This window comes from Peromyscus californicus, unplaced genomic scaffold (genome assembly GCF_007827085.1).
Source record: "Peromyscus californicus insignis strain IS unplaced genomic scaffold, ASM782708v3 Scaffold_5__1_contigs__length_169319896, whole genome shotgun sequence".
Taxonomy (NCBI): domain Eukaryota; kingdom Metazoa; phylum Chordata; class Mammalia; order Rodentia; family Cricetidae; genus Peromyscus; species Peromyscus californicus.
The window spans coordinates 891,312-915,016 of record NW_026294573.1 but is presented as its reverse complement, the minus strand read 5'-3'; the positions used below and the strand labels follow the sequence as shown (position 1 = coordinate 915,016).

Here is a 23,705-nt window from a genome sequence, read left to right as displayed (position 1 = left end):
GTTCCCAGGTTCATTTCTTACTCTAGTCTGGTGAGGTTCTGACCCATTCAGGACCCTGCTCTCAGCACCTCTAGTTAATAGACCTCCAACATACATGGCCTGAAGTCCACCCCAGCTTCCTAGGGCAGTGATCAGGGAGAACCTTCCTGGAAGGGAACATGTAGGTTAAAATATCAAAAAAGCAACCTTAGAGAAACACAGTCAAACTTGGTGGCACATGCCTTTTGAGAGACAAAGGTAGGCAGATCTCTGTGAGTTCAAGGCTAGCCTGGTCTACAGAGAGAGTTCCAGGACAGCCAGGGCTACACAGAGAGACTCTGTCTTGGAAAAAATAAAAATGGGGGTGGGGGAGAGGGAAGAAGAGGGAGAAGGGGGGAGGGAGGTTGAGAGAGAGAGAGAGAGAGAGAGAATGAATACAGGCCACCATGGGAGGAGGGAGGTGCACCAGCAGGGCCACCTCTGCCCTCTGAGCTTCTGGGGAGGGTTGGCAGTCCTAGTGTCTCTCTGCAGAGGTGTTTGGTCCAAGTGGCCTTCCAGCCTGTACTGCCACATGAGACAATCCTTGAGGAAGCCATTCATATCCTGAACAAGGAAACAGAGACCAAACTGGTAAGTGAAGTATTTTAGGGGAGGTGCATAGTGACCAGAGGGTAGCGGCATGAGGGGAGCAAATGGCACACCACCAAACGGAAGGAGGGTGCAGATGTGTGGGCCTGCTGTGGGATGACCCCTCTGTAGGCTGTGAATATGTTTCATTACCATCAGTTAATAAAGAAGCTGCTTTGGCCTATAGCAAGGCAGGATAGAGCCAGGTGGGAAATCCAAGCAGAGATACAGGGAGAAGAAGGGTGAAGTCAAACAGATGCCAGTGAGCAGCCAGAGCAACAAGATGTACTAGAGAACAGAACACCACAAAGCCACGTGGCAAAATATAGATGAATAGAAATGGGTTAATTTAAGTTGTAGGAGCTAGTTAGTAATAAGCCTAAGCAATAGGCCAAATGGTTTGTAATTAATATTAAACCTCTGAGTGATTATTTTAAAAGTGGCTACAGGACCAGGCAGGACAGAAAAGCCTCCTTGTACATGGGCCTCTGGCACCTGGGACTGCAGTCTGTGTCCTACACGTGACAGAGGTACAAGGCAGACTTTTCTGGAACTGTGCTCCAAGCTGGTAAAAGGTTGTCTTGCACGACCTCTCCCTCTCCTGGAAGCACCACCAGGCAGCAGGAGGCAAGGGTGACCCTAAGGGTGGCTGAAGTTTTAACCAAAGCAGGGCTGGGATTAAAAACCCAGAATAGCTTCTCATGAGGGATAACACAGAAACCACCTTTGGAAGGTAGCCTTGAAATAGTAGGCAAGCCTCACCCAACAGTATTTTCAGGCTTTCCATACTGTACCGACTTAGGGAGTTGTGAAGCCACTGGCTACAGGCTTACCCTTCTCATGGCCTCATGCCTCTTATACTACATGCATGAGCGAAGAGCCCTGACCTTCCTTCCACCTTCTGATGAGGCAGTGAGGTTCAAGAAAGGCATGGACTGGAGGAGACTGATGACCCCAATTTGGCAAACTTCTTCTCTGTGGCTTGGTCTCTCTAAGTTCAGACATTTCAGGCCATGAACTTGTCCTTGGATGGTCTCTGTGTGTGGGCTTCCCAGGTGACCCTGGATGCTTATCTATCTCCACTGCTTACTTTCTTAATCCCCTGATGCACCTGTTGTCAAACTCCCTTAGAGAGCCAGTTGATTTGAGGATTCCATTCACTCCAAACTTGAACTGGTAGCTCCTGTCACTCAGCAAGCAGTCAGACCAAGCCTGCTAGGCTAGGCTATAAACAGACATTTCCCCACTGCCCAGTCCCAAATAAACACACAGAGGCTTACATGAATTATAAATTCTCAGCCAGTAGCTCAGGCTTATTACTAACTAGCTCTTACATTTTACGTTAACCCATATTCCTTATTTACACTCTGCCACATGGTGGTACCTTTATTAGCATAGCACATTCATCTCCTGCTTCCTCTGCATCTGGCTGGTGACTCCTGACTCAGCCCTTCTCTTTCCCATCATTATTTTTAGCTTAGTCACCCTGCTATACTTCCTGCCTGGCTACTGGCCAATCAGTGTTTTATTAAACCAATTCAAGTGACATCTTCACAGTGTACAAGAGGATTATTCCACAGCAGTGGGCCTCAGAAGAGCCTGGGACAGGGAAGCAGTGAAACACCTGCTGTGCAGAGGACTGAGCCCCGATGGTAGCCCCTCAGCATCTGCTCCTGCTTTCAGTTCCGAAAGGAAACAACCCAAAGGAAGGAACAGTGGAAACAGTCTCTGCCTGTGGTTCGGGTTCACAACCGGGACCGACCAACCCGGGCCTCTACCCCCCATACCCAAGAACTGCAGAGGCAGGGGCTCAGTGCCAGGTAGGACGGAGGGGTCTTCCCAACCTGCACCTCACCAGCCCTCCCCGGATGTTCAGTAGAGGTTTTCCCATACATTACCTGGAGCACGACTTCACTGACTTGTGTGTCTGCAGATCCAAGACCGACTGTGTAGTGGTATTTGCTGCATGACTGGCTTCAGAAATAGTTGGACCCAGGGCTCTTCTTCCGAGGCATCTGCTCCTTGGCTATTCCCATGGACCTGATATCCCTCTGAACAGACTACTCCATGGTCTGACTCCAGCCTCCTCAATGAACAAATGAGCCCAAGAAAACTCTGATGGGTTAGGCCCCTTGCCAGCCCAGGACCTGTCCCTGTGGACCCAGGAATATGGTTCTGTAGTGACAAAGACATTTACTCCCTCTCTCTGGATGACCAGGGTCTTCAGTGGGGAAGAAGGTCCCTACAGGAGCCAGAGAAGGGTGGGAAAGTTAGTCTATCAGACAAAACTGGTGTGGCCACCACCTGGGACCCATAGTGGCTCTGAGCTCTGCCTCTTAATGCTTTTACCTTCCCCGGAGAGTTCACCTGAGCCCACAGCCCTAGAGAGCAGGCATGACCATCAAAGATGAGGAAGGTCTGGTCCCACTCTGAGTATCCTAGGAGCAGAGCCTAATAGGTCATGAGGAACATGCATGAATGTTCTTTGTTGGCTTCATTCCAGTTCCAATGAATACCAAGCTGCACAAGCCACCTTGGCCAGAACCTTCCAGGGGAAGTTTGACAGGTTTGTGGTCCCTTGTGTCATTGCCAGTGGTGACATCAAAGACAGGAAGGCATCGGAACCTCTGAGCTTCAGGTGTGTGGGGTTCTTGAGACAGGATGGGGTGTGATTGGCCATAAAATCACTCCTCTACTGCTAGTCATATCTGAGACACAAATAATCTGCCATTATTTGCCCTTGTCCTGCTTCTAGCCCCTATAACACTCTATATCTGGAGCTATGGTGTCCAGTAGTGGCTCCATCCATTGTGGTGATATCTAATGAAGGCAAGACTGTCGTTAACTTCGGTGATATTGCTGTGGGTAAGTCCTAATTCTATACCGACAGCCCTGACTCCTGACAGTGTATCTTTTTTTTTTTTTTTTTTTTTTTTGAGTTGAGGATCGAACCCAGGGCCTTGTGCTTGCTAGGCAAGCGCTCTACCACTGAGCTAAATCCCCAACCCGACAGCGTATCTTCTACCCTGGGTACCAGGACCATTCCAGTTACTATCTGCTCCCTGACCTTGCTGCAGAAATAGATGCTCCTTGGGCCTTTGTGACTCTGTGACCTGACTCTTTGCCACATTTCAGGGCATCGAGGCATAAAGAAGATCACCCTCCAGAACATTTCTCCCGAGGACCTTCCTGTATCCTTATCTGTACTCAGTGAGTCAGCTTCCGAGGTTGGAGATGGCAGTGAGGTGTGTGGCAGAGCCTGCAAAATGTCACCTTCATCCTTGACACTCAGTTCTTAGTTGGAGTTCTCAGTGCTGAACCCCCATGGCCCCTTCGTTCTGCTAAACCCCTCCAGAAAGCTATGTTCTGGCGAGACACAGACCCTGGTGCTGTCCTTCTCACCCCACGAGAGCATACTGGTGAGTGCAGCCCCCAGGCAAAGCTGCTGCCCTGAGATCCCCACACTGCCGGACCATGATGTGGCCATAGGCAGACACCACTGTGTTCTCAGGCCCAGATGATCAGCTGGAGCCTGAAAGCAGCCTGTCCTGACCCAGTTCTTGCCAACAAGTCTGTGGAAGCAAAGATCTCCAGGCTATCTCAGGAGCACAGTGCTATCAGCTACTCATGGGTAGAGCTCCCATGTCTGCATTTTGCTAAAGGACATAATCTCCTTAGGCTCAAGAAACACTGGACATCATCTCCAAGAGAGGCACTCTCACTCTCACCCTTACGGGCACAGGTGTGGCATCCATGATTACATGCTCCATTGAAGGCAACATCCTCAACATGGGCTATGTGCTTGCCAGAGAATCTGTCTCAACAAATTTTAAGGTGAATTAAGCCCTGGTCCTAGCCTCCTAAAAAAGGATTCTTTGGAGCCAGTGAACTCTGCATGGGGAAATACCCAGCTGGTTGGGGAACCCCTCGAGGCACAGATTGTCTCTCCTGAATTCTGTTCCCGAGAGGCTGTCATTTCTGATGTCTTCCTAGCAGGGACCCCAGAGCCTTTACTTCTAGGAAAGCTGGGAGCACCTTCCCTTGACCTTCTGACAAAGCGCTGGCCTGAAGGATATTTCTTGTCTTTCTACATCAGGCCTTCATTGCTCTTCCTCTTTGCTACTTATTTACTTCTTTAGACTTCTAACTAGGTGCCCCCCAGTGGACAGACCTCTAAGGAGATCCATGCTGTTACCTGGGCTCCCTCATGTTCACATGAACGTGGTCCTGTCTCACTCTGAGGGCTACCCTAGGTTTGGACTCAAGCAACCTACTTGCCCACCTGCTTTGATGGGGTCCTGAAGCAGAATACCATACAGGGTACTATCCAAAGAGAGGACTGAGGAAGGAGAAGAGACTAGATGAGGATATGGTTCAGTTAAGAGGAGCTCTGGAGAACAGTTGACAGGCACAGAGCTGACCACATAGCTGGGCAGGGAAGCAGGCTGCCAACCAGCCTTGGAAAAGGCCAAGTGATTGAGTACCAACAGTCCCAAACACTGATACTGCAGTTACTGTTGGCAATACCACCAGAAAGGGCTTGGAGCATAGTGTCACCTGGTCCCCATCAGGTGTGATCCAGCAGCAAGCAACCTAGTCATAGACACTGACCACAGGCATAGGGCAGCTTAGGGTATGCTAGTTGAGTGACATCTTGCTCTTGCAGCTACAGAATGAATCCTCACTTCCCATTAAGTTCTGGATGCGGCTGGAGAGCCTCTCCAAAAAAAGGGCTGAGACCCGGCAGCAGCTACCAAAGTTCCTCACCTCCCATGAGCAGAGGACCGAAATTGTTGGTGAGTTAACACATTGCCAGGAATCACAGGGGTATGGAACCATGAGGAGATATGTGCTGATGGAGTACAGCAAGACAGATCATGAAGAGACTGAGCAAAGAGGAATGCAGAGGGGTATGAGCTCAGTGGAGCAGGACTGGTAGTGTTGATCATAATCCCTGTCCTGCCCTCAGGCACACAGAACCACAATGGCCAGAGCGTATTCAGTGTTGTTCCAGTCGAGGGACTCATGGTCCCTGGGAAGGCTCACGAATTCACCATAACCTTCAGTCCAGACCATGAGAGCCTCTACTTCTCTGACCTGCTCCAAGTGGTGCTCTTTGAAAAGGTAGAGTTTATAGCTGAGCCCCCACAGATTTCACCCCATTCTGGGAAGGATCCCTGTGTGTCCCTTATCTGCCCCTTCCTGGAGGCTTTTATTATCTGGTACCTCGTGTTAGAGGATGTCAGACAGAGATCAGCATCCCTGGTTCTCCAGGCCCCACCCCAAACCAGCCTCAGTCCCCAATTGTCAAGCTTCAGGGCAGGCTGCTATGCTTCTTGTCCCCAGAAAGTCTCCCACCAGATCCTCCTGAAGGGTGCTGCCCGTGAGCACATGATGTTTGTGGAGGGAGGAGACCCACTGGATGTGCCTGTGGAGTCCCTGACAGTGATCCCTGCCTTCAACCCAGAACATAGAGAAGGTGAGCCCCTACCATGTCATTTCTGGCTCAGGGAAAGGGGAGGCAGGGGTGACCTCGGGGAGCAGTGAGAGGGCCCTCTAGCACCCCAGGCCAGCAAGTGGGCATACTGAGGCCCATTGGAGAAGAGCAGATTACTAGCCCTTCAGCCCCAGAGCCAGGCAGGATGATCTCTACCAAGGAGATTACTCTGAGAGGATCCAGCTTCACCCTCCACTTCCTTTTTGTGCTGCCTGACCCTGGACAGCTCACCTCACTCCAAGGCCACATTCTTCCATTTAACCACTTTTCAGCTAGATCTCCTCCTCCAGAAGCAGAGGAGATGAAGCCTATTCTGGTGACCTTGAACTATGTCCAGTTTGACACAGACATGCCAACCCCACCTGCCACCCGAGAGCTGCAAGTGGGCTGTATCCGGACCACCCAGCCATCACCAAGGAAGGTGATTACAGCCCTAGCTTGAGCTAAACCCCAGAAACTTCATTGGCCTCCCTGACCTAGGCTCCCTGACCTCTCCTGGCCTTGTGTAGGATTTTTGCAGCAGATGTAGGGTGGCAGCCCTGGTCAGAGTTGAGGGGTAGGTAAAGCTGGGCACCCTCATCCCACTAGTTCTACTGCCTCCTGAGAGTACCTGACCCTCTAACCTCCAGTAGTACCAATGTCTCACAGACTGTGGAGTTCATCCTGGACAGTATCCCATGGCTTCAGCACAAGGGCTTCTCTATCGAGCCTTCCAGGGGTTCTGTGGAGCGTGGTCAGACCAAGACCATCAGCATCTCCTGGGTACCGCCTGCTGACTTTGATGTAGGTGCTGGGACCCCAGGCTGGGCAGGGAGAGGTGGTGAAGTAGGGCATTGGGAACAAGCAGATTTGTCTGGAAATCCTACTAAGGAGCTTCTTCTTCCAGCCGGACCATCCACTCATGGTGTCAACCTTGCTGCAGCTCCGGGGAGATGTAAAGGAAACCTACAAAGTCATCTTTGTAGCCTACGTGGTGGCTGGGCTCTGAGGTCACAGGAAACTGCAGAGCCTCTTGGACTCTCCTATCCACCCTTGAATCCTTTCCCAGGCTGTGGGGCCAGGCCAACCCTTTCCCCTAGGCCTGGGACCTGGGCATCCCCTGCTGGGCAGGTTCAAATGTCCCAGAGCCAGAGCTCCCCAGCCCTACAGACATGGCTACTTCCTGCTGCCCTGAGAGCAATCCAAGAACCCCGCCCCTGCCACAAACCAAGAAATACTAATCTATCCAACTCACCACACACAGCCTGCTCCTAGATACACTACCTCCACCCCCCAAAATCCCAAACCCATCAGCACCTCCTCAGGCTTTAGAGGTCCCAGGAGATAGTGCAGGTTGATCAATAAACTCTAAGAACCAACGCCCAAGTGTGCAGTGACAGGGTATGGGTGGGGGGCTGGCTAAGCACAAAGTAAGGTGGGAGGACAGCCTGGAGGAAGCCCGACCCACACTCCCCTCACAGACACCAGCCCATAAGACAACGTTCTGCCTAGTAAGAACCTCCCAGAGGGTGGAATCTTGCTGGATAACTAGAGGGAGTTCACCCTGACTCAAACAATGGAAGATTCCTCCAAATCTATATTATTGAGGGTAACAGCATACAGTTCAGGGTGCTGGGGGTGCAGAGCCAGGTTTGAGCCTGGTCCAGACCTAGCAAGGCTCAGGGAGGAGTAAGAGGAGGACAAGAGCTTCCCAAGTCCAGAGTTGGTCCTTCAAGCCTCCCAGCTCCTCCCAAGTCCCAGGAACCTAGATGATCCCAACCAAGAAGTGGGTCAGGGGCAAAGGGGGGCCCAGCTTATGAGTTTGAGTTTACACTTGTCTAAAAAGAATGGATTATGCTTTCTGGGCCCTAACACACCCAGCTGTACTCCCACCCCAACACTGCATCCAGCCTGCCTTCCTACCGGTGCAGCATACTACTTTGCCACCCAATGGGGACAAGCTACCAAGAGAGCCTTCCCAGCCTTCCTAGCCTGGCAGGGCAATGGGGGTGATGATATCTGTCTGGGTGCTCTCCTGAACACTGCTTTAACTCTTGTATTTCGTGCCCTTGAAACCTTGAAGCCTGGCCTTGCCCCTAAGTGAGCCAGTGACATTGACCTTAAAGCAGCATTTTACAGGATTTCTGCTCAGTGACCTTAGAGGTATCAGGCCCAGGCCCTTTGCTGCCCTGAGCTGACCAGTAAAAACCCTTGACATGTTTCCAGGTCAGATGGGTGGCAACAGCAAGTCCACTAGACCAGGCTAGGGTTCATGAGGATATGCTCTAGGGAAAGCATGGCCCCAGGCAGGCCACTCCCTTCTGAACCCAGACATGGTTCTCCCGCCCAGGTCCTCTCTTTTCTGGACCCCAGGCTCTGACCTGGGCCTCAGGTTGCTCTTTTGTCATCCACTCTTTCCTCCTATTATGGTGCTGGCCCTCCAACACCAAGCATAGCCAAGGCAGAGCAAAGGAGGGAAAGCAAGACAGAGGACAAGTTCACCAGCCTGACAGAAAGGGCCCTTGAGAGGCAAAGCACAGGTCCTGAATGCATAGGGCAGCTGTAGACAGAACCCTGAAGCACTCCTTCAGTGAGGGAGAAACCTGAGATCAACACAAGTATGAGCACAGTGAAGAAATAAAGGCAGAAGGAAGTCAGGTGTACCTCCTGTCCTTAATGAGCCTGGCTGTGCTGACCACCCCTGCAATCTGAACACTAGTGTTCCAACAGTCCCCACAGTGGAGGGCAGAGCACCTAGCTTGGAGGCAGAAAGATTAATAAGCTCCTCCAGGAAGAAGCAGCCACTTCAGCAGTAGAAGAAGCAGGCATCCCAGGTTGAGGGAGGAGTGCTGGGAAGTGGTCTGTTTGAAGCACCTCAATAGCCCAGAGCCAGGTGCTGGCTCCGGGCCAAATGGGCCGACCATTCCCCCGATGTGTCCACGTGGAGGATGCATAGCAAATGTCCTCTAAGAGTGGTTTGGAAAGCTAAAGCCCCAGCTTATTAATGGTGCAAACTCCCACCCCTTTTACCTAGAGGATTGTGGAGTATGAGGGTGGATTCTACTTGTCCGGAGAGGCCACAACCCAGTGCAGCCCACAAGTTTCAGGAGACCTGATTTGTGAATGGGGATGGGGAAATTAGGAGATAGGGGTGGCTGGGTGAGGTGTCAGTCTGATACAAGACAAACCCATGCCCCATGCCCAGAGCAAGACCTGCTCTATCCCCTACCGGAGGACTTTGGTCCTTGAAGATGCAGAGTGTGTGTCCATCCACGCATGCATGCACGAGGTCTCTTAAACCGGGTGTTTGTGCGCGCGCGTGCTCTCTCTCAAACCGGGATGATAACCTCTAGAGACAGAAAAATGGAGGGCAGGGAGCAAGGAGGGAAGCATACCAAGGTGGGTGTGATCCTGGACCTTCAGCTGACAAGGCCCAGGGGCGGGGCCTCATAAAGCTGAGTGGACGCTGGACTGAGTTCCGCTGTGTCTGCGGAACATGGCCCCCGGGCCGCCAGTCACACAGGGGCTCTTGCTGCTGCTACCTCTCCTGCCCCTGTCGCAGGTGGGTTGGACCGCGCGTACGGCGGGTTTATGGCAAGTGGGGCGGCCCTGAGTTCGGCCCCGCCCCGCTCAGGCTCACCCTTGTCCCCACAGGTGACGCTGGGTTCTGCGGACAGCAACTGTGACCCTTCGGACCAGTAAGTAGCTGGGGACGGGGAGGGGGAGAGGGGACAGGGGAGGGAGACAGAGCTCGGCACGCGCTGGAAAAGGCTGGAGCGGTGGAGTGAGCTACCAGATACCCCGCCTGCTCCAGGTGCCGCTGTTACCGCAGGTGCCCGCCCCAGGCCCGCTGGAGCAGCCTATGGCATGTGGGGTAAGTGGAAGCCGAGGTGCCAAGCCTCTGGTCCGACGGTTCCTCTGAAGGTAGACCTAGGCTAGGCCGGCCAGACCCTTTCCATTTACTGCCCCCCAACTCCCTGGATGCTGTTTGTTTAAAGAGCTCTTGAGCCCCAGGCAGCCTTGGAAGCAAGACCTGGTTATAGTCGGCAGAAGGCACAAGGATTGTGCAGTTGGCTGGGGACAGTGTGTCCTGGGAATGAACCCAAGGACACCTCTGGCCAGCCCTAGAGAGCCAGCCAGGGCAGGCTGCTCCTCAGGCCTGCATCTAGCCCAAGAAGTTCTGGCACGGAGAGACTTGTCTTGCTTTCTTTTCCCCTGTCTTGTTATCCTGTCTTGGGTGGTTGGGCATGACTGGCCCCAAGGTACAGGTGCGTGGCAGATCCTCACTCTTCTCTGCCAGGCTTATCCTGCTTGCCATACTCCTGATGCTTCTGTGTGGGGTCACAGCCAGTTGTGTACGGTTCTGCTGCCTCAGGAAGCAGCTGCACACCCAGACACGCATGCGACCAGCATGGCAGCCCTGTGACCTGACAGTCATCCCTGTGGACAGTGACAGCCCTGCACACAGCACTGTAACCTGTGAGTGTCTGGGGACCCACTAGCCAGCATGGGGGTGGTGGACACAGGGTGAATGCCAAACCATCCCCACAAACCCACTCTTGTTCCCTGCAGCCTACAGTTCCGTGCAGTACCCACTGGGAATGCGGTTGCCCCTGTTCTTTGGGGAGCCAGACCCTGACTCAATGGTCCCTCCCACCTACAGCCTGTATGCCTCTGAGCTGCCACCCTCCTATGATGAGGCTGTGAAGATGACAAAAGCCAGAGAGGAAGCAGCGGCTCCCTCTCAGAAACCCAACTCTCTGCCTGAGGCTTTGGGGCTAGAGACTACTCCAGGGCCCCAAGAGCCAGGCCCCAGTGCCCAGCAGCCCTAGCTGTGCCCCTGTGAAAAGGGTAGGAGTTCTTTCTTCTGGAGCCGTTAAACCATAGCCTGGACTCTGGCACGTAGAACCAAGGACCTCCACCTGTGCCATCCTTCTCCTGGGAAGGCCAGCCATCCAGCACATTGCTGCAGACTTGGCCTCATTGCTATGCAATGCCCGGCCAGCCAGCCTGCCCTGCATTGGCCCCTCCTCCTTACCCCTCCCACCTATCTGGGGCCCAGCAGACCCTCAGCCCAGAGGAGCGTGAACCTTGAGAGCTGAAGCCCCCACTGGCATGTCAGCCCTTTGAAGAGAGAATAAAGTTTGTGTGAACATGGTCTCTGCCTTTGTGGAAAGGGCTCCAGGATGTCCAGGAGGCCTTAGGTAGCCACCCCAGTGTAGACAGACAGGGTTATTGGAAGTCCATTTACTTTTCCTGCTGGTGTTCAGAACCCAGAACTGGACAGTGAGAAAGGCCAAGGTCAGAGAGAAATGGTCTAAATTGTGTGTCCAGGACTGTCCCGCACACCCTTCTCCAGGACCAACTCCTTACCACCCTCCCCTCCAGGTTGGGACAGTGAAAAACAGTAGAGTCTGGCTGGAACATTTATTTGATGCAGAGCTGTGGACAGGGAGGGTGGCAGTGGGCAGTAGATTTCCTGGGCAGACCTCCTACAGTCACAGCAGCGATATTACTGGACCAACTTGAAGGACCAACTCTCCTGTCATCTGACTACAAACTCTGGGGGTAGATGGGCAGGTTAGCAGCCTTCCCTGGCCCCGAGGCTTGGTTCCCAGGCTCGTCCATTGCTCACCTTCATAGTCAGTGGTTCCATCCTTGTCAATCTCCTTGGCTCAGCCTCTGTTTTACTGAGGGTCTCACACACATTCATGAGCACCTATCTACCAAGGTCTCACACTCAGCCGCCATCTGCTGGTATCTTTGTGAACTCCCCATTTACTTAGATACCACCCCAAACCCTAGGCCCAAGGCCCTCCTTGAGTATGTTCCAGTCTATGTAGTTCTTGGTGTCCTTGTCAAAACTTGCCCTCCTGGTTGTGGGCTTTCTCAGAGTAAATCCACAACAGCACCAGGAAGCTATCACGGTTAAAGAACCCTTTATCTGCAAATAATTTTACTGGCCCAAGAATCAAGTTAGAGGTAGGCTAGGCCCACTTCTACCTTTCCCTTCTAGATGCTTCTCTCCCCACTCGTATGCACAGGTGACCATGGCCCAAGATTTCACCCACACCCCACACACCCTGCCAGCCCTGACTTACTGCCTCTGCCCACATCCTTGCCCAAGGAGGCCAGCTCACTCTCGGTGAAGTGGATTCCAAGCAGGCTTGTGAGCTGCTCCCACTCTCCGATCTTCACCTCTCCATTGCCCTCCTCATCAAACATCTCAATCTGCTCAGCTGACAAGCAATCAGTCTGTAAGGACACTTATAAGTTCTTCCTGTCCAGGAGAGGTTAGGAAGTAACCTAGCATCTACTTGGCTTCAGGGAATATAATTTAAAAGGAGACCCTAATGAAGAGAAGATGTTCAAGAGCAAGCAGATGTAATGAGCTTCATGGTGAGTGAAATTCTGACAGAGGCAAAAATGAGCAAGCAGGAGGTGGGGGCAGTCATGAGCACCAGATGAAGGTGGTCAGGTAGGCACACAAGAGCCCGGGCACAGACCATCCTTGTGAGGTAACATCAGGGACTAAGAAGTCTATGTGACAGACCCTGGGGCCAAAGGAGACAGCACACAAGAGACAGGAAATCAGCATGGGGAGACGCCCAATGAAGTCACAGTAAAGGTTCCCAGGTAAAGGCTTCCCTGCCAGCAGGTCATTGGACTAGGAAGACACAGTTCAGCATCCAACCCTTACCTTTGCACATCCTTGAAGCAGCAGGGCCCTATGAAAGCCTTCAAGAAAGGGGTGCTCCACCCTGGCCCTGGAGAAGGAAAGTGTATTGGTTAAAATATTAAGGCAACTCCACATAGTTAAAAGGGAGGTTTATTTTGTGGGGTAACTTACAAGAGAAGGGATAGGTTACAGGGTCTGGGAAAGGTGTAGCACAGTCCGGCAGCGGCGGTGTTCTCTGGAAAATTCTGCTCGGTCTACCTCCAGCATCCAGGGTCCAGGAACCAAGAGAGCCTGCGCATCTGGATCTCGGGTCTTCAGGGTCCTCTCTCGGCCCCGCCTTGTAGGCGTGACAGTTACTGAAGCCTCAATGGGGGTTGGAACTTCCAGATCAAAGCTGGAATGGCTACCCACTACAAAAGTGTTGATGGCTAAAGGCTTCTTCTAGGCTTCCAGAGCTCCTTTTTAGGCTTCCAAGAGGTCCTCACACCTTGGGTGCATTTCTGCCTTCAGACCCTGCCCAAATTCCCACCCTATCCAGCTAGTCCACCAGAGGTTCTCCTGGGGGCTAAAACCACCTTATTATGTGTGTGGCTGATCAAGAACACACTGCAGTGATTCCAAGCTGCTTTGGGTAGAGCATGCAGAACAGTGGCCCAGCCAGGTCTTAGCTATGCTTAACCCAGGGCCTCCAGGATACAGATTCCAAAAGCCTTTTAGCGGTAGGAAATCCTGCCGGCCCTTTAACTGGATAGGCTCAGTCCTTCCCTACAGGGGCCCTTTCCTGAACCTTCTCAGCCTGGGAATCCCCTAGCCCTAAAGATGAGTGCTTAAGGGCCAGGAACAGAGGGGCAGAGACGGGCTACATGGGCTGTTCCCTTCTCATGATCAAACTCTACAACCCCACATACATGAATGTACACACACACACACACACACACACACACACACACACACACACACACAGATAAATACATGTAATAATTTTTTCTGTAAGTTTTTAAGTTCAGTGCTGAGGAGATGGTCAGTGGATGAAGAGCACCAAGGTTCTACTTGTGAGACTTCTTCAAAAGGCCCAGACTAACCAGCTAGTTTCATGTTGTATGATATTTTGTTTGTTTTCTGACAAATAAAGCTTGCCTAGAGATCAGAGGGTGGAGCTAGCCACTAGTTAACCATAGAGGCCAGGTGGTTGTGGCTCACACCTTTAATCCCAGCACTTGGGAGGCTCATGCCTTTAATTCTAGCACAATCGGGATGTGGAGACAGGAATATAAGACGCGTAGAGACAGGATCTTGGCCCCCTTTTTCAGTCAGAGGATTCGTAGAGGTAAGAAGTCTCTAGTGGCTTCTGCTCTGCTGCTCTGATCTTTCAGCTTTCACACTGATATTTGACTCCTTAGGATCACGCTGCAGTTCCCCATTTGGCTTAGTCTGACTGGTCTCCCATGCTCATGGACTCAGTTCCAATCTCACTGCTAATACTTGGCAAACGCTCTCCAAAGGCAGAATGAGCAAGTTGGCTTAGGGATCCCAAACATCCTGCACAGATGGGGCTAAAGGTCCCCAGCTTAGAGAAGAGACATGGGCACAACCTGGGGCCAGGCAGGTGAACCTGGGGCAGGCTGCCACCAAGAGGCTGGCAGGTTTCCTCCAGGCAGTTGGGGGACTATTTTGGGGTTTCTTGGGAAACCTGACCTCCCTTCCACTCAGAACAGCAAAGCCTGCTCCCTAGGGAGTAGCAAGGTACCACAGAAACACTCAAATACTCTGTGCCCACTTACACACTTGAGGTTTTTTGTTTGTTGGTTTGTTTGTTGGTTGGTTGGTTTGTTTGTTTGTTTGTTTGTTTGTTTGTTTGTTTCAGATGTGCACCAGCTCCTCTTGTCTGAGTATAGCAAATCACCAGGCAATGGTGCTGACCCCCTAGAGCTTGGTTGGGGTCCTCCTTACTCCTATCCAGGCAGTGAGCAGGAGACCCACTGGTTAGAGACCACAGCACTTAGAAGTTTATACTTGTAGGTCTCAGATCTGTGGGCTGAGGGACTCCTCTCATCCCTAGCTGGCTGGCTGCCAAGATTAGTCATGACCTCAGCCTACCTGTCCCATGCCTGTCTGATGGCTCTGAGCATGTGGGGCATTCAGCATCCTCCAACAGCCCAGTCCTCTGCCTGCCAGAATACCCAGAGCTGCAGGATGAGAGCCACTGAGGCCAAAAAGTCTGTGCTAATAGTGATGGGAAGACTCCAGTGTGCAGCAAGCCTGTCTCCTGGGACTGTGAGAGAGGCCCGCTCTGGTTTTGATGTGGTTGGAGGACCATCCTATACCTTCATCCTGGCTGTGATCTGGCTTTGGTTTTCCCCAGGATCGGGGGCTCTCTGTGTACTGAATGCCTCCTTCCAAGGGTGCAGGGTAAGGGAAACCACAGCATCTAGACACCGGCCATCCTACCTAGATTCTGAGCCTAGAGTCACAGAGGGGAGGCAGCAGGTAACAAAAAGATGTCCTCATAGTCCTGGACAGCCATGCCTCACATCTCTTACCTGATGGTTGTAAAGAGTCTTTCTCTGTCCTACCAGCCAGCTCCAAGACATGGAAACTTATTATGAAAGTTCAGCTTTAGCTTAGGGTTGTCCCACTAGCTCTTGTAACTTAAATTAACCCATTTGTTTTAATCTACATTTGCCTCATGGCTTTATACCTTTCTTTCATTCTATGTCCAACTCCCTCCCTCCATGTCTCACTAGCATCTCCCTGTGCCTCGATTATCTCCTCCTAGTTCCTCTCCCTGTACCTGGAAGTCCTACCTATACCTCCTGCCTAGCTATTGGCCATTCAGCTTTTGATTATACCAATCACAGCAATACATTTTCACATAGTGTACAAATATCCCACAACATTTCTCCCTTTTGTCTAAGTAAAAAGGAAAGGTTTTTAACTCTAATACAGTAAAATCATACACAATAAGAGCAATTATCAAGTAAGAAATATATTTACAATGTCCAGTCTATCTGTATTTGGCAAATTAAGAGAAAATGTTCCATTATCTATCCTATCTTGGTGAGTCCAAAGTTTTGTACCTAATTTACTTTTTATCCTAACTTGTAATACCAACCCAGAACTATCTTTTTAGGCCTCAAAACATTTTCTTAGATAAACAACTTAAGCTTTTATGTCTTTCAACCGCGTATATTTTACATCTCACATAAGTTTCTTTTCTGAATTTGGTAACAAGGAAAACTGTAACTACAACTATCTCATCTTCAACTCCATCAGAGACCCAAGAAGGATATAATATTATCTGAGTAAACAGGAAGTACAGAGCAAACATCTTCCAAAACTATAGAAATGACAGAAGCAGCTAGCTTCCTGGACAGTCACCCAAGGCTCCTCTGCAATGTTGGGGCATCCATCTTCAGCCTACAGGCCTAGAATATCTGACAGACTTTTCTGTGAAGTAGGAATTTTGGAGAACTGCCCTATCTTGTTTTGGCAAAGTTTGGCAGTCACCTTCCTTTTGTGTCCAGCTTGTCCAATTTGGACAGCATATTGTCAGCAGTTGAGGCAAGAGACAGTTTCTTGCCCAGTGGCTAACTTTGCCACATTAAAAGCAAACACCATATGGAGGTTCTTCAATGCCCATCATCCTTTTTTGAAGGAGATTGGTGTTACTAGGAGCAGATGCGTCTCACTTTCATGAAAAGTCTTATGTTGGGGCTGGAGAGATGGCTTAGCAGTTAAAAGCACTGGCTGCTCTTCCAGAGAACCCAGATTCAATTCCCAGTACCCACACAGCAGCTCACAACTGTTTGTAAATTCAGTTCCAGAGGATCCAACACCCTCACACAGTCATACATACAGGCAAAACACCATAAAAAGACATTTAAAAAAAAAAAAGAAAAGCCTTATGTTATTAAAACACCTTAAGTGCCATATTATGTAAGTTTCTGAAGTATTTGAAAACCATATCTAAAAATATATCTCTGTATGACCTTGAAAACATATCTAACGTGACTATAAGGTTGATTATTATAGATGATTAATTACTAACCTGTATTTCTTAATTATCCTAAATAGCTTTCAAGGACTAGAACTTTACATTTTATATATATATATATTTTTTTTCTGGTTTTTTGAGAGAGGATTTCTCTGTGTAGCTTTGCGCCTTTCCTGAAACTCACTCTGCAGTCCAGGCTGGCCTCCAACTCACAGAGATCCACCTGCCTCTGCCTCCCAAGTGCTGGGATTAAAGGCGTGCACCACCACCGCCCGGCTACATTATATTTTTGTTTTTGCTTTTTCTTTGGTTTTCGAGACAAGGTTTGTCTGTGTAGCCCTGACGATCCTGGAACTCACTCTATAGACCAGGCTGGCCTCACAGAGATCTGCTTGCCTCTGTCTCCCCAGTGCTAGGATTAAAAGTGTGCACCACCACTGCCCAGCTTACATTACATTTTAAAATGAGCTGCATAGGTACAATATCTTAAATAAGAGTAGAAACATATATACAATATAACAAAAATAACCTTAAATATGTATCAATATACAAAAATCCATACCAATGTAAAATATTTGAGACTAGTGGTTGATCAAAAGTATGCTCCAACAATCCACCCTTTTTTTTTTTTTTTTTTTTTTTTTTTGGTTTTTCGAGACAGGGTTTCTCTGTGTAGCTTTGCGCCTTTCCTGGGACTCACTTGGTAGCCCAGGCTGGCCTCGAACTCCAATCCACCCTTTTATCCCATCATTTCTATGCTATATCCCCTTTTTTCCCTTCAGAAAGAGATCCTTGAATCTAATCTCCTTTGTTTAGTTTTTTTCCTGACCATGACCAATAACAACTTGGGTTTTGGTTTTTTTTTTTTTTTTTTTGGTTTTTTTTGTTTGTTTGTTTTGTTTTGTTTTTCGAGACAGGGTTTCTCTGTGTAGCTTTGCGCCTTTCCCGGAACTCACTCTGTAGCCTAGGTGGCCTCGAACTCACAGAGATCCTCCTGGCTCTGCCTCCCGAGTGCTGGGATTAAAGGCGTGCGCCACCACCGCCCGGCCAATAACAACTTGTAACCAATCTCCCTAAATGATGACAAACATTCATAACCCACCAAATGACCAAAATCACCCACCCCATCTTTTGGGAATGTGGGCATTGTGTTCTCTAGACTGCTTCTTGCTCTCTGGGGGCAATGACATCTTTAGAGGACACTGAGAAAATTGGGATAATTGTCAAGTCCTGGGAGAGCTAAGTTTATCATTTGTTGTCCAGTCTCTGTGATGGGAATGTGCAGGGCTTATCTGAAGTCCTGTTGAGAGTAGTCTGTGAGGCTAGACCATCTCAGCTAGCAGCTTTGAAGATGTTCTGGATGCAGAATTTTGAGGAAACTGAAATAGAGGCGTTTTGAGAGGCTGGATCATCTGAGCTACTTGTTTTTATTGGTGTCTGGTTCTTTTTTTTTCTGAAAACACACAAACTTTTAAAGGTAACATATATATCTGCATAATACAAGTATGGAATATGTGGTGTACACAAGTCAGTAAAGATAATTTTTTGTTTTATGTTTGAGCAAGTAAAAGATATCTGTCAACTTTATAAGTCTGTTTGGAATATATAACCAAATCTCTATCCATGCCATATGAAAGGATGGCATGTAATAATAAGTCATGAGGACTCTGTAGCCAACAAGATTTATCATGTCTCCTCCAGTCTCAGAGCTGTTCTCATGTCGAGGGATCAGCTTATACAACACCTGTCTTTCTTGGCTTTTCCCTGTGTCTGCAGTCAAGATCCTCAGAAGGTCTCACCTGATCAAATCTGGTGTTCATTAATTTTGAAGAGAACCATAATTTTTTGTTTCCTGTGAAAACAAAGGCATAACCTCTCCCCCAATGCAACACATTGCCCAACTTCCATTCTGAAGCCAAGATATTCCTAAAGCAGCTAGGCTTGTATAATTCAGCAGTCCCTTCCACAGTCTCTCGGCAACTGTCATTCTCTGTTCACTAGCATTCAAAAAATTCAAAATTAACAAAGCACCATATAAGGTCCAAACTCCCTGTGTTATAATATTTTCTATCCTTACATGGCTTATTTTTTATATTACTTTATTCTCTTTTTAAAATTTTAAAAATATTTATTTTTTCTATGACTGTCTATATTCATTTTCTTTAGCATCTAAGCACATTTGTAAGCATACTCTACCTGTTCAGAGGTTTTTATCCTGTCTGGATCTGTCTTTACTGAGCATCTGCAGTGTTCTGTGATAGCATGAGACAAATCTTAAACTGCTATGTCAGTTGCCGACGTGGCTCAGCTTAGTGCATGGCACTGGTGAATGGTGCTGGCAGCTGGCTCCAACCTGCAGGCAGCAGCCAGTAGCCACGCCTCTGTATGCTGCCAAGCACCAGCCCACCTGAGAGACTGCAGGACTAGGAAGCTACATCCAGCTCTTTGTCCAGAACTTTTCTTAACTTTCTCAAGCCCTATGTTTGGATATTCAAGCCCTATGTTGGGCACCATTGATAAAGAGTCTTTCTCTGTCCTGTCAGTCAGTTCCCGAACAACAACATTGGAGACTTCTTAATTATGAAAGCTTGTCCCTTAGCTTAGACTTGTCCCACTAGCTCTTATAATTTATATTAATCTACATTTTGCCTCATGGCTTTTTACTTTCTTTTGTTCTGTATGTCCAACTCCCTCCATGTCTCATTGGCATCTCCCTGTGCCTTGATTATCTTCCTCTCTCTGTGCCTGGAAGTCCCACTTATACCTCCTGCCTAGCTATTGGCCGTTCAGTTTTTATTACACCAGTCATAGCAATACGTTTTCACACAGTGTACAAATATCCCACAACAGACTATGGCTCACAACTGTGAATAGTAGACTCAGTTTTCGGCATCCCAGACTGCTATCTTCTGACAGAGCTTGGCTACAGCTCTGAAGTTCTGAAATCTTGGTGAATTCATGATTTACACTCAAACTTTCCATCCCTGGGAGACCAAGTCAGAGCCAAGACAGCACTCCCACCTCTCCCCTGGCCTCCAACACAGCTGTCCTTCTGGCTGTGATTCTATGCTCATCCTAGCCCCTGACAGATAGTCAGATCCTCTTCTTCTTTCTCCTTTTCATGCTGGCTGATCTCTGTGCGCCTTGTGCATCTAGGGACAGAAAATAAATCTTCATTCTCCATCTTTATATCTTCTGGTCACTAAAGAAGAGAGAAAACCTAGAAGAGCATCTGGGCTGTCTTCTCCATGTGTGGTCACATGTGTTGCCGTGCATATGCAGAGATCAGAGAACAACTTTAGGGGTCACTTCTCTCCTTCCACTGTGTAGGTTCCAGAGATCAAACTCAAGTTGTTAGGATGTCGAGAGTCACCCATTGGGCAACCCTGCCCCCACCTGGCATATTGTCATCAAGACAGAATTTCCTTCTGTAGATTACAGCATCCATTGTATACAGAGACCATATTTTGGCTCTTACATCAGTGGACCTTTGATTGTTTCCGCTTCTTTGCTTTTGTGAATAATTCTATAAGGAACATGACGGTATGCAAAGGTACTTTTTAGATAAGATTAATAGTTGAGTGGGTAGAATTTGAGGAAAACAGATGACTGCCAACATGTAGTTGGGCCTGGTCCATTCTGCTGAAGGCCTTGAGAGAAAAGACCAGGGTTCCTGAAGAAAAAAAAAAGCAATTCTATCTGCACATGAAGGCCAAGAAAATATCAGATCTTCCCTGGTTCTCCATCTTCCATAATCACATGATCCACTTCTTTAAATTCAATTGCTGGGCTAGAGAGATAGCTCAGAGGTTAAGAGCACTGGCTGCTCTTCCAGAGGTCCTGAGTTCAATTCCCAGCAACCACATGGTGGTTCACAACCATCTGTAATGAGACCTGGTGCCCTCTTCTGGCCATGTAGACAGAGCACTGTATACATAATAAATAAATAAATAAATTTTAAAAAAAATTCAATTACTGTCTTTACCCAACTTTTGTGTATGAGAGAGATGTGTGCATGTATATGTGCTTATACAAATCCTGTCTCTAATCCAGAAGGTCACACAGGCAGGGACCAGACTCCCTAGAGCCAGAAAGGTTCAGGATCAGTGTGTTCCAGGAACTTTGAGACATTCCCTACTGTAGAACATGCTGTGCATTCTCTGGATAGAACAAGCATATGGCCATGGGTACCAGAGGGTTGGGAGAAAATGTATACGACATGAAGAGTCCAGTAATAGGTTTTCTGTACCCCGATAATAGGTTTCTCCATCCACACAGTAAGCCAAATCAAGCCAATTTGAAAAAGTGTAAGAACAGGTTTATTTGAGCAAAGCAACTCCCAAGTGGGTTCTCCAGGCCCTGAAATTGAAGCCAGAGAAGCCACATGTCCAAACTAAAGCAGAGAACTTATATAGCTTGTAGGTGAGGGGCGATGATGTGTTCACCACAAGCTGGGTTTATGCCCAATTATGGTTTAAAAAGCTGACCACTTTACTCAGGGTCTTGGGCTGCTGGCAACTCCAGGAGAAGAGCTACCACAGCAGTCAAGAATGCAGAACTGGACTTTTTGGTGCCTTCCCTTTGTTCAGAGATTCTCTGAGTGGACAGGGTTTAGAGAGAGAGAGAGATAGGAATGGGTCTTTCCAGACCATGCAGGGGCAAGCTGGAGGTTCCAATCAAACACCCAGAACTCCCGGCCAAGTGCTTTCAAAAACAGAGACCAGTGTCCTGGTTTCATTTCTGCTGTTGAGGAAAAATATCCTGACAAAAAGCAATTTAAGGAAGAAAAGGGATTATTTAGCTCACAATTCCAGATCACTGTCCATCACTGTGGAGAAGTCAGCGTGAGACAGCTAGTCACATCACACCAACAGTCAAGAGCGGAACGATGAATACATACACGCTCATTTGCTTGTTTGTACTCAGCTCCATTCTCCATTCTCAGGGCCCCTAACTACTGAATGGCGCTACCCACAGTGTACTGGATCTTCCCACATCAATTAATTAAGCAGATTCCCACTGCAACAAAATGCAGACAGTCACTCACTGAGACTTCTCAGGTGATTCTGGGTGTGTCACACTGATAACTAGAACTACCCCAACCACCATTCAGCCCTATCCTTCCCTTCTTTTTGTGATCTCTAGCTTCCCTATCTTCCATAAATTCCCGCAGACAAATGGAGTCCTTATCTCAACATCTTCCTGGAAGAGTCCAGCCTGTAAAAGGGGGTGCTAAAAAGGAAAGCTAAACACTGAACCCCAAAAACATATACAATGAGTTAAAGAGCCCAGTACTATTCAGTAGATGGCTAGAGATCATGTACTGTGTGTCAGGTCCCAAAGGAACCCAGGACAAGGCTCACTCAGTACCTGTGGCTTCTCCCAGCACTTCTCTGCCCTTTACCCTAAACCTCTCCAGCCTAGGGTCTGAGCTTCAGTTCCCTCCCCCAGTTTCTCTTTCCTACACAAACCTACAATTTTGGCCATGCACTGTCTTGGTTCTCCTCTTGGTCCAAGGCTGTTCTTGGTTTGCTTGCCCTTTCTCCTCACTCTCTTCTCTTTCTCTCTCATGCCCTCCCTTCCTCTCATAGCCCTGTTCAGTCTGGACCCTTCCAGATGTCTCTGGCTATCTACAATAAAACGCTTCTCCCCAACCATACCTAAGAGTGACCGTGTCCTCTCTTTCACTCATCTGATGCTCAAAACCCAGGAGAGTCACATGTGAGCCTCCTCCCAAGAGGCTTGGCCTCGCCTAACCAAATCAAGCTGCTGATTTGACTCTCATTGGGTGCGTATGGGTCATTTGTTTCTATTGGCTTCTGCTACCCACCACATTTTACTTCAAAGTCTAGAGGCCACCTCTTCAGCCATTTCCTCCCTCCACCTGCTATTGCCATCTTTCTCTTCTCGCCCATTCAGTAAGTGTCCTCTCTCTGGATTCTGGAGTCTACTACACTCTACTGGGTGCCCACCATATAGGCATCTCTCTACTAAGAAGCCTGATACATCCTCCAGGGTGCCCACATGGGCATCTCTCTACTAAGGCGCTTATTCTTCTCCCTCTATTGGAACCCTCCCTTTCCCCAAAAACCTCTCCTAGTCTACCTCTTCAGCTGTCTTCTCCTCTACCTGCTCTAACCACTTGTCTCTCCTCTACTGGGTAAGTGTCACCCTGGAGCTGCCTGCTTTGTCTACTCTTAATGACAAAAAGCCACACCAATGTGCCAGAAAGCTTCTCTCACCCTACCAGGCCCCTGTCATGTGAAAAGGGAAGCCTCTTCTCTGTGATTTGGGACATTTCTCTCTGACAAGTCTTTCAGTCCACTTGGGGACACCCCAGATTTAAATTCTTGTACAACTCTTGTCCCTTCTTCTCCATTTGTTCTCTCAGCTCCTTCCTGGCGCTTCCTTGCCTCCCATAAGAGGTGCAGTCCCACAGCTTTCTCTACACCCTCCTGGGCCTCTATGATATCAGAATCCTTCCTCAGTCAGAGTTCCTATCTGTGACTCTTTCCTTTGCCTCCTCCCCCTTGGAGCTACCTGCTCTATCTTTTCTTATGCTCTCCTGGGCCTATATGTTGCAACCCTGTCCTCTCTTCTGCTAGGAGCTGACATTTTCTGCCCCAAATAATAAGTTTCTCCACTGATGTAGTAAGCCATATCAAGCTGAATTGAAAAAGTATAGCAACAGGTTTACTGAGTAAGGCAACTCCCAGGTGGGTTCACTAGTCTCAGAGATCGAGGCCAGAGAAGTCATGTGCCTGAGCTAAGGCAGGGAGGTTTTATAGATTGTAGGCAAGTGGTGATGATGTGTTCACCACAAGCTGGGTTTATGCCCAAGTATGGTCAAAAGCTGAGCACTTAGGCAAGTACTTGGATGGATGGCAGCATCAGGGGAGGGAGCTGCAATAGTCACCAACAACACAGAACTGGGCTTTAGCGCTTTTCCT

The 23,705-nt window shown here is 48.9% G+C and overlaps 2 protein-coding genes across 29 annotated transcripts in view; one reads left to right on the top strand and one right to left on the bottom strand.

Annotated features, from left to right (window-relative positions):
- The window catches only part of Cfap74 (cilia and flagella associated protein 74), a 145,615-nt gene that overhangs the window by 66,240 nt on the left and 55,670 nt on the right, over nucleotides 1-23,705 (top strand). For 10 of the 28 annotated variants that reach the window (XM_052715505.1, XM_052715503.1, XM_052715516.1 and 7 more), the window contains 15 exons: nucleotides 511-609; nucleotides 2,290-2,426; nucleotides 3,110-3,244; nucleotides 3,362-3,471; nucleotides 3,742-3,797; nucleotides 3,906-4,025; nucleotides 4,285-4,440; nucleotides 5,273-5,402; nucleotides 5,576-5,730; nucleotides 5,953-6,085; nucleotides 6,376-6,524; nucleotides 9,737-9,780; nucleotides 9,897-9,956; nucleotides 10,383-10,561; nucleotides 10,655-11,240. In XM_052715505.1, coding sequence (XP_052571465.1) covers nucleotides 511-609; nucleotides 2,290-2,426; nucleotides 3,110-3,244; nucleotides 3,362-3,471; nucleotides 3,742-3,797; nucleotides 3,906-4,025; nucleotides 4,285-4,440; nucleotides 5,273-5,402; nucleotides 5,576-5,730; nucleotides 5,953-6,085; nucleotides 6,376-6,524; nucleotides 9,737-9,780; nucleotides 9,897-9,956; nucleotides 10,383-10,561; nucleotides 10,655-10,914 — 1,923 coding nt within the window. In that variant the 3' untranslated portion in view covers nucleotides 10,915-11,240. Of the gene's footprint in view, nucleotides 1-510; nucleotides 610-2,289; nucleotides 2,427-3,109; nucleotides 3,245-3,361; nucleotides 3,472-3,741; nucleotides 3,798-3,898; nucleotides 4,026-4,284; nucleotides 4,441-5,272; nucleotides 5,403-5,575; nucleotides 5,731-5,952; nucleotides 6,086-6,375; nucleotides 6,525-6,751; nucleotides 6,887-6,989; nucleotides 9,645-9,736; nucleotides 9,781-9,896; nucleotides 9,957-10,382; nucleotides 10,562-10,654; nucleotides 11,241-23,705 lie in introns of those variants that run through there. The other 18 variants (XM_052715506.1, XM_052715515.1, XM_052715513.1 and 15 more) reach the window with 18 other exon arrangements.
- Nucleotides 11,343-17,306, bottom strand: Calml6 (calmodulin like 6). The gene is made up of 2 exons (XM_052715537.1): nucleotides 12,184-17,306; nucleotides 11,343-12,026 (listed from the first exon to the last, which is right to left on the bottom strand). Exons 1-2 carry the CDS (start codon nucleotides 12,305-12,307, stop codon nucleotides 11,941-11,943), a joined length of 210 nt encoding a protein of 69 aa, XP_052571497.1. The 5' UTR covers nucleotides 12,308-17,306; the 3' UTR covers nucleotides 11,343-11,940.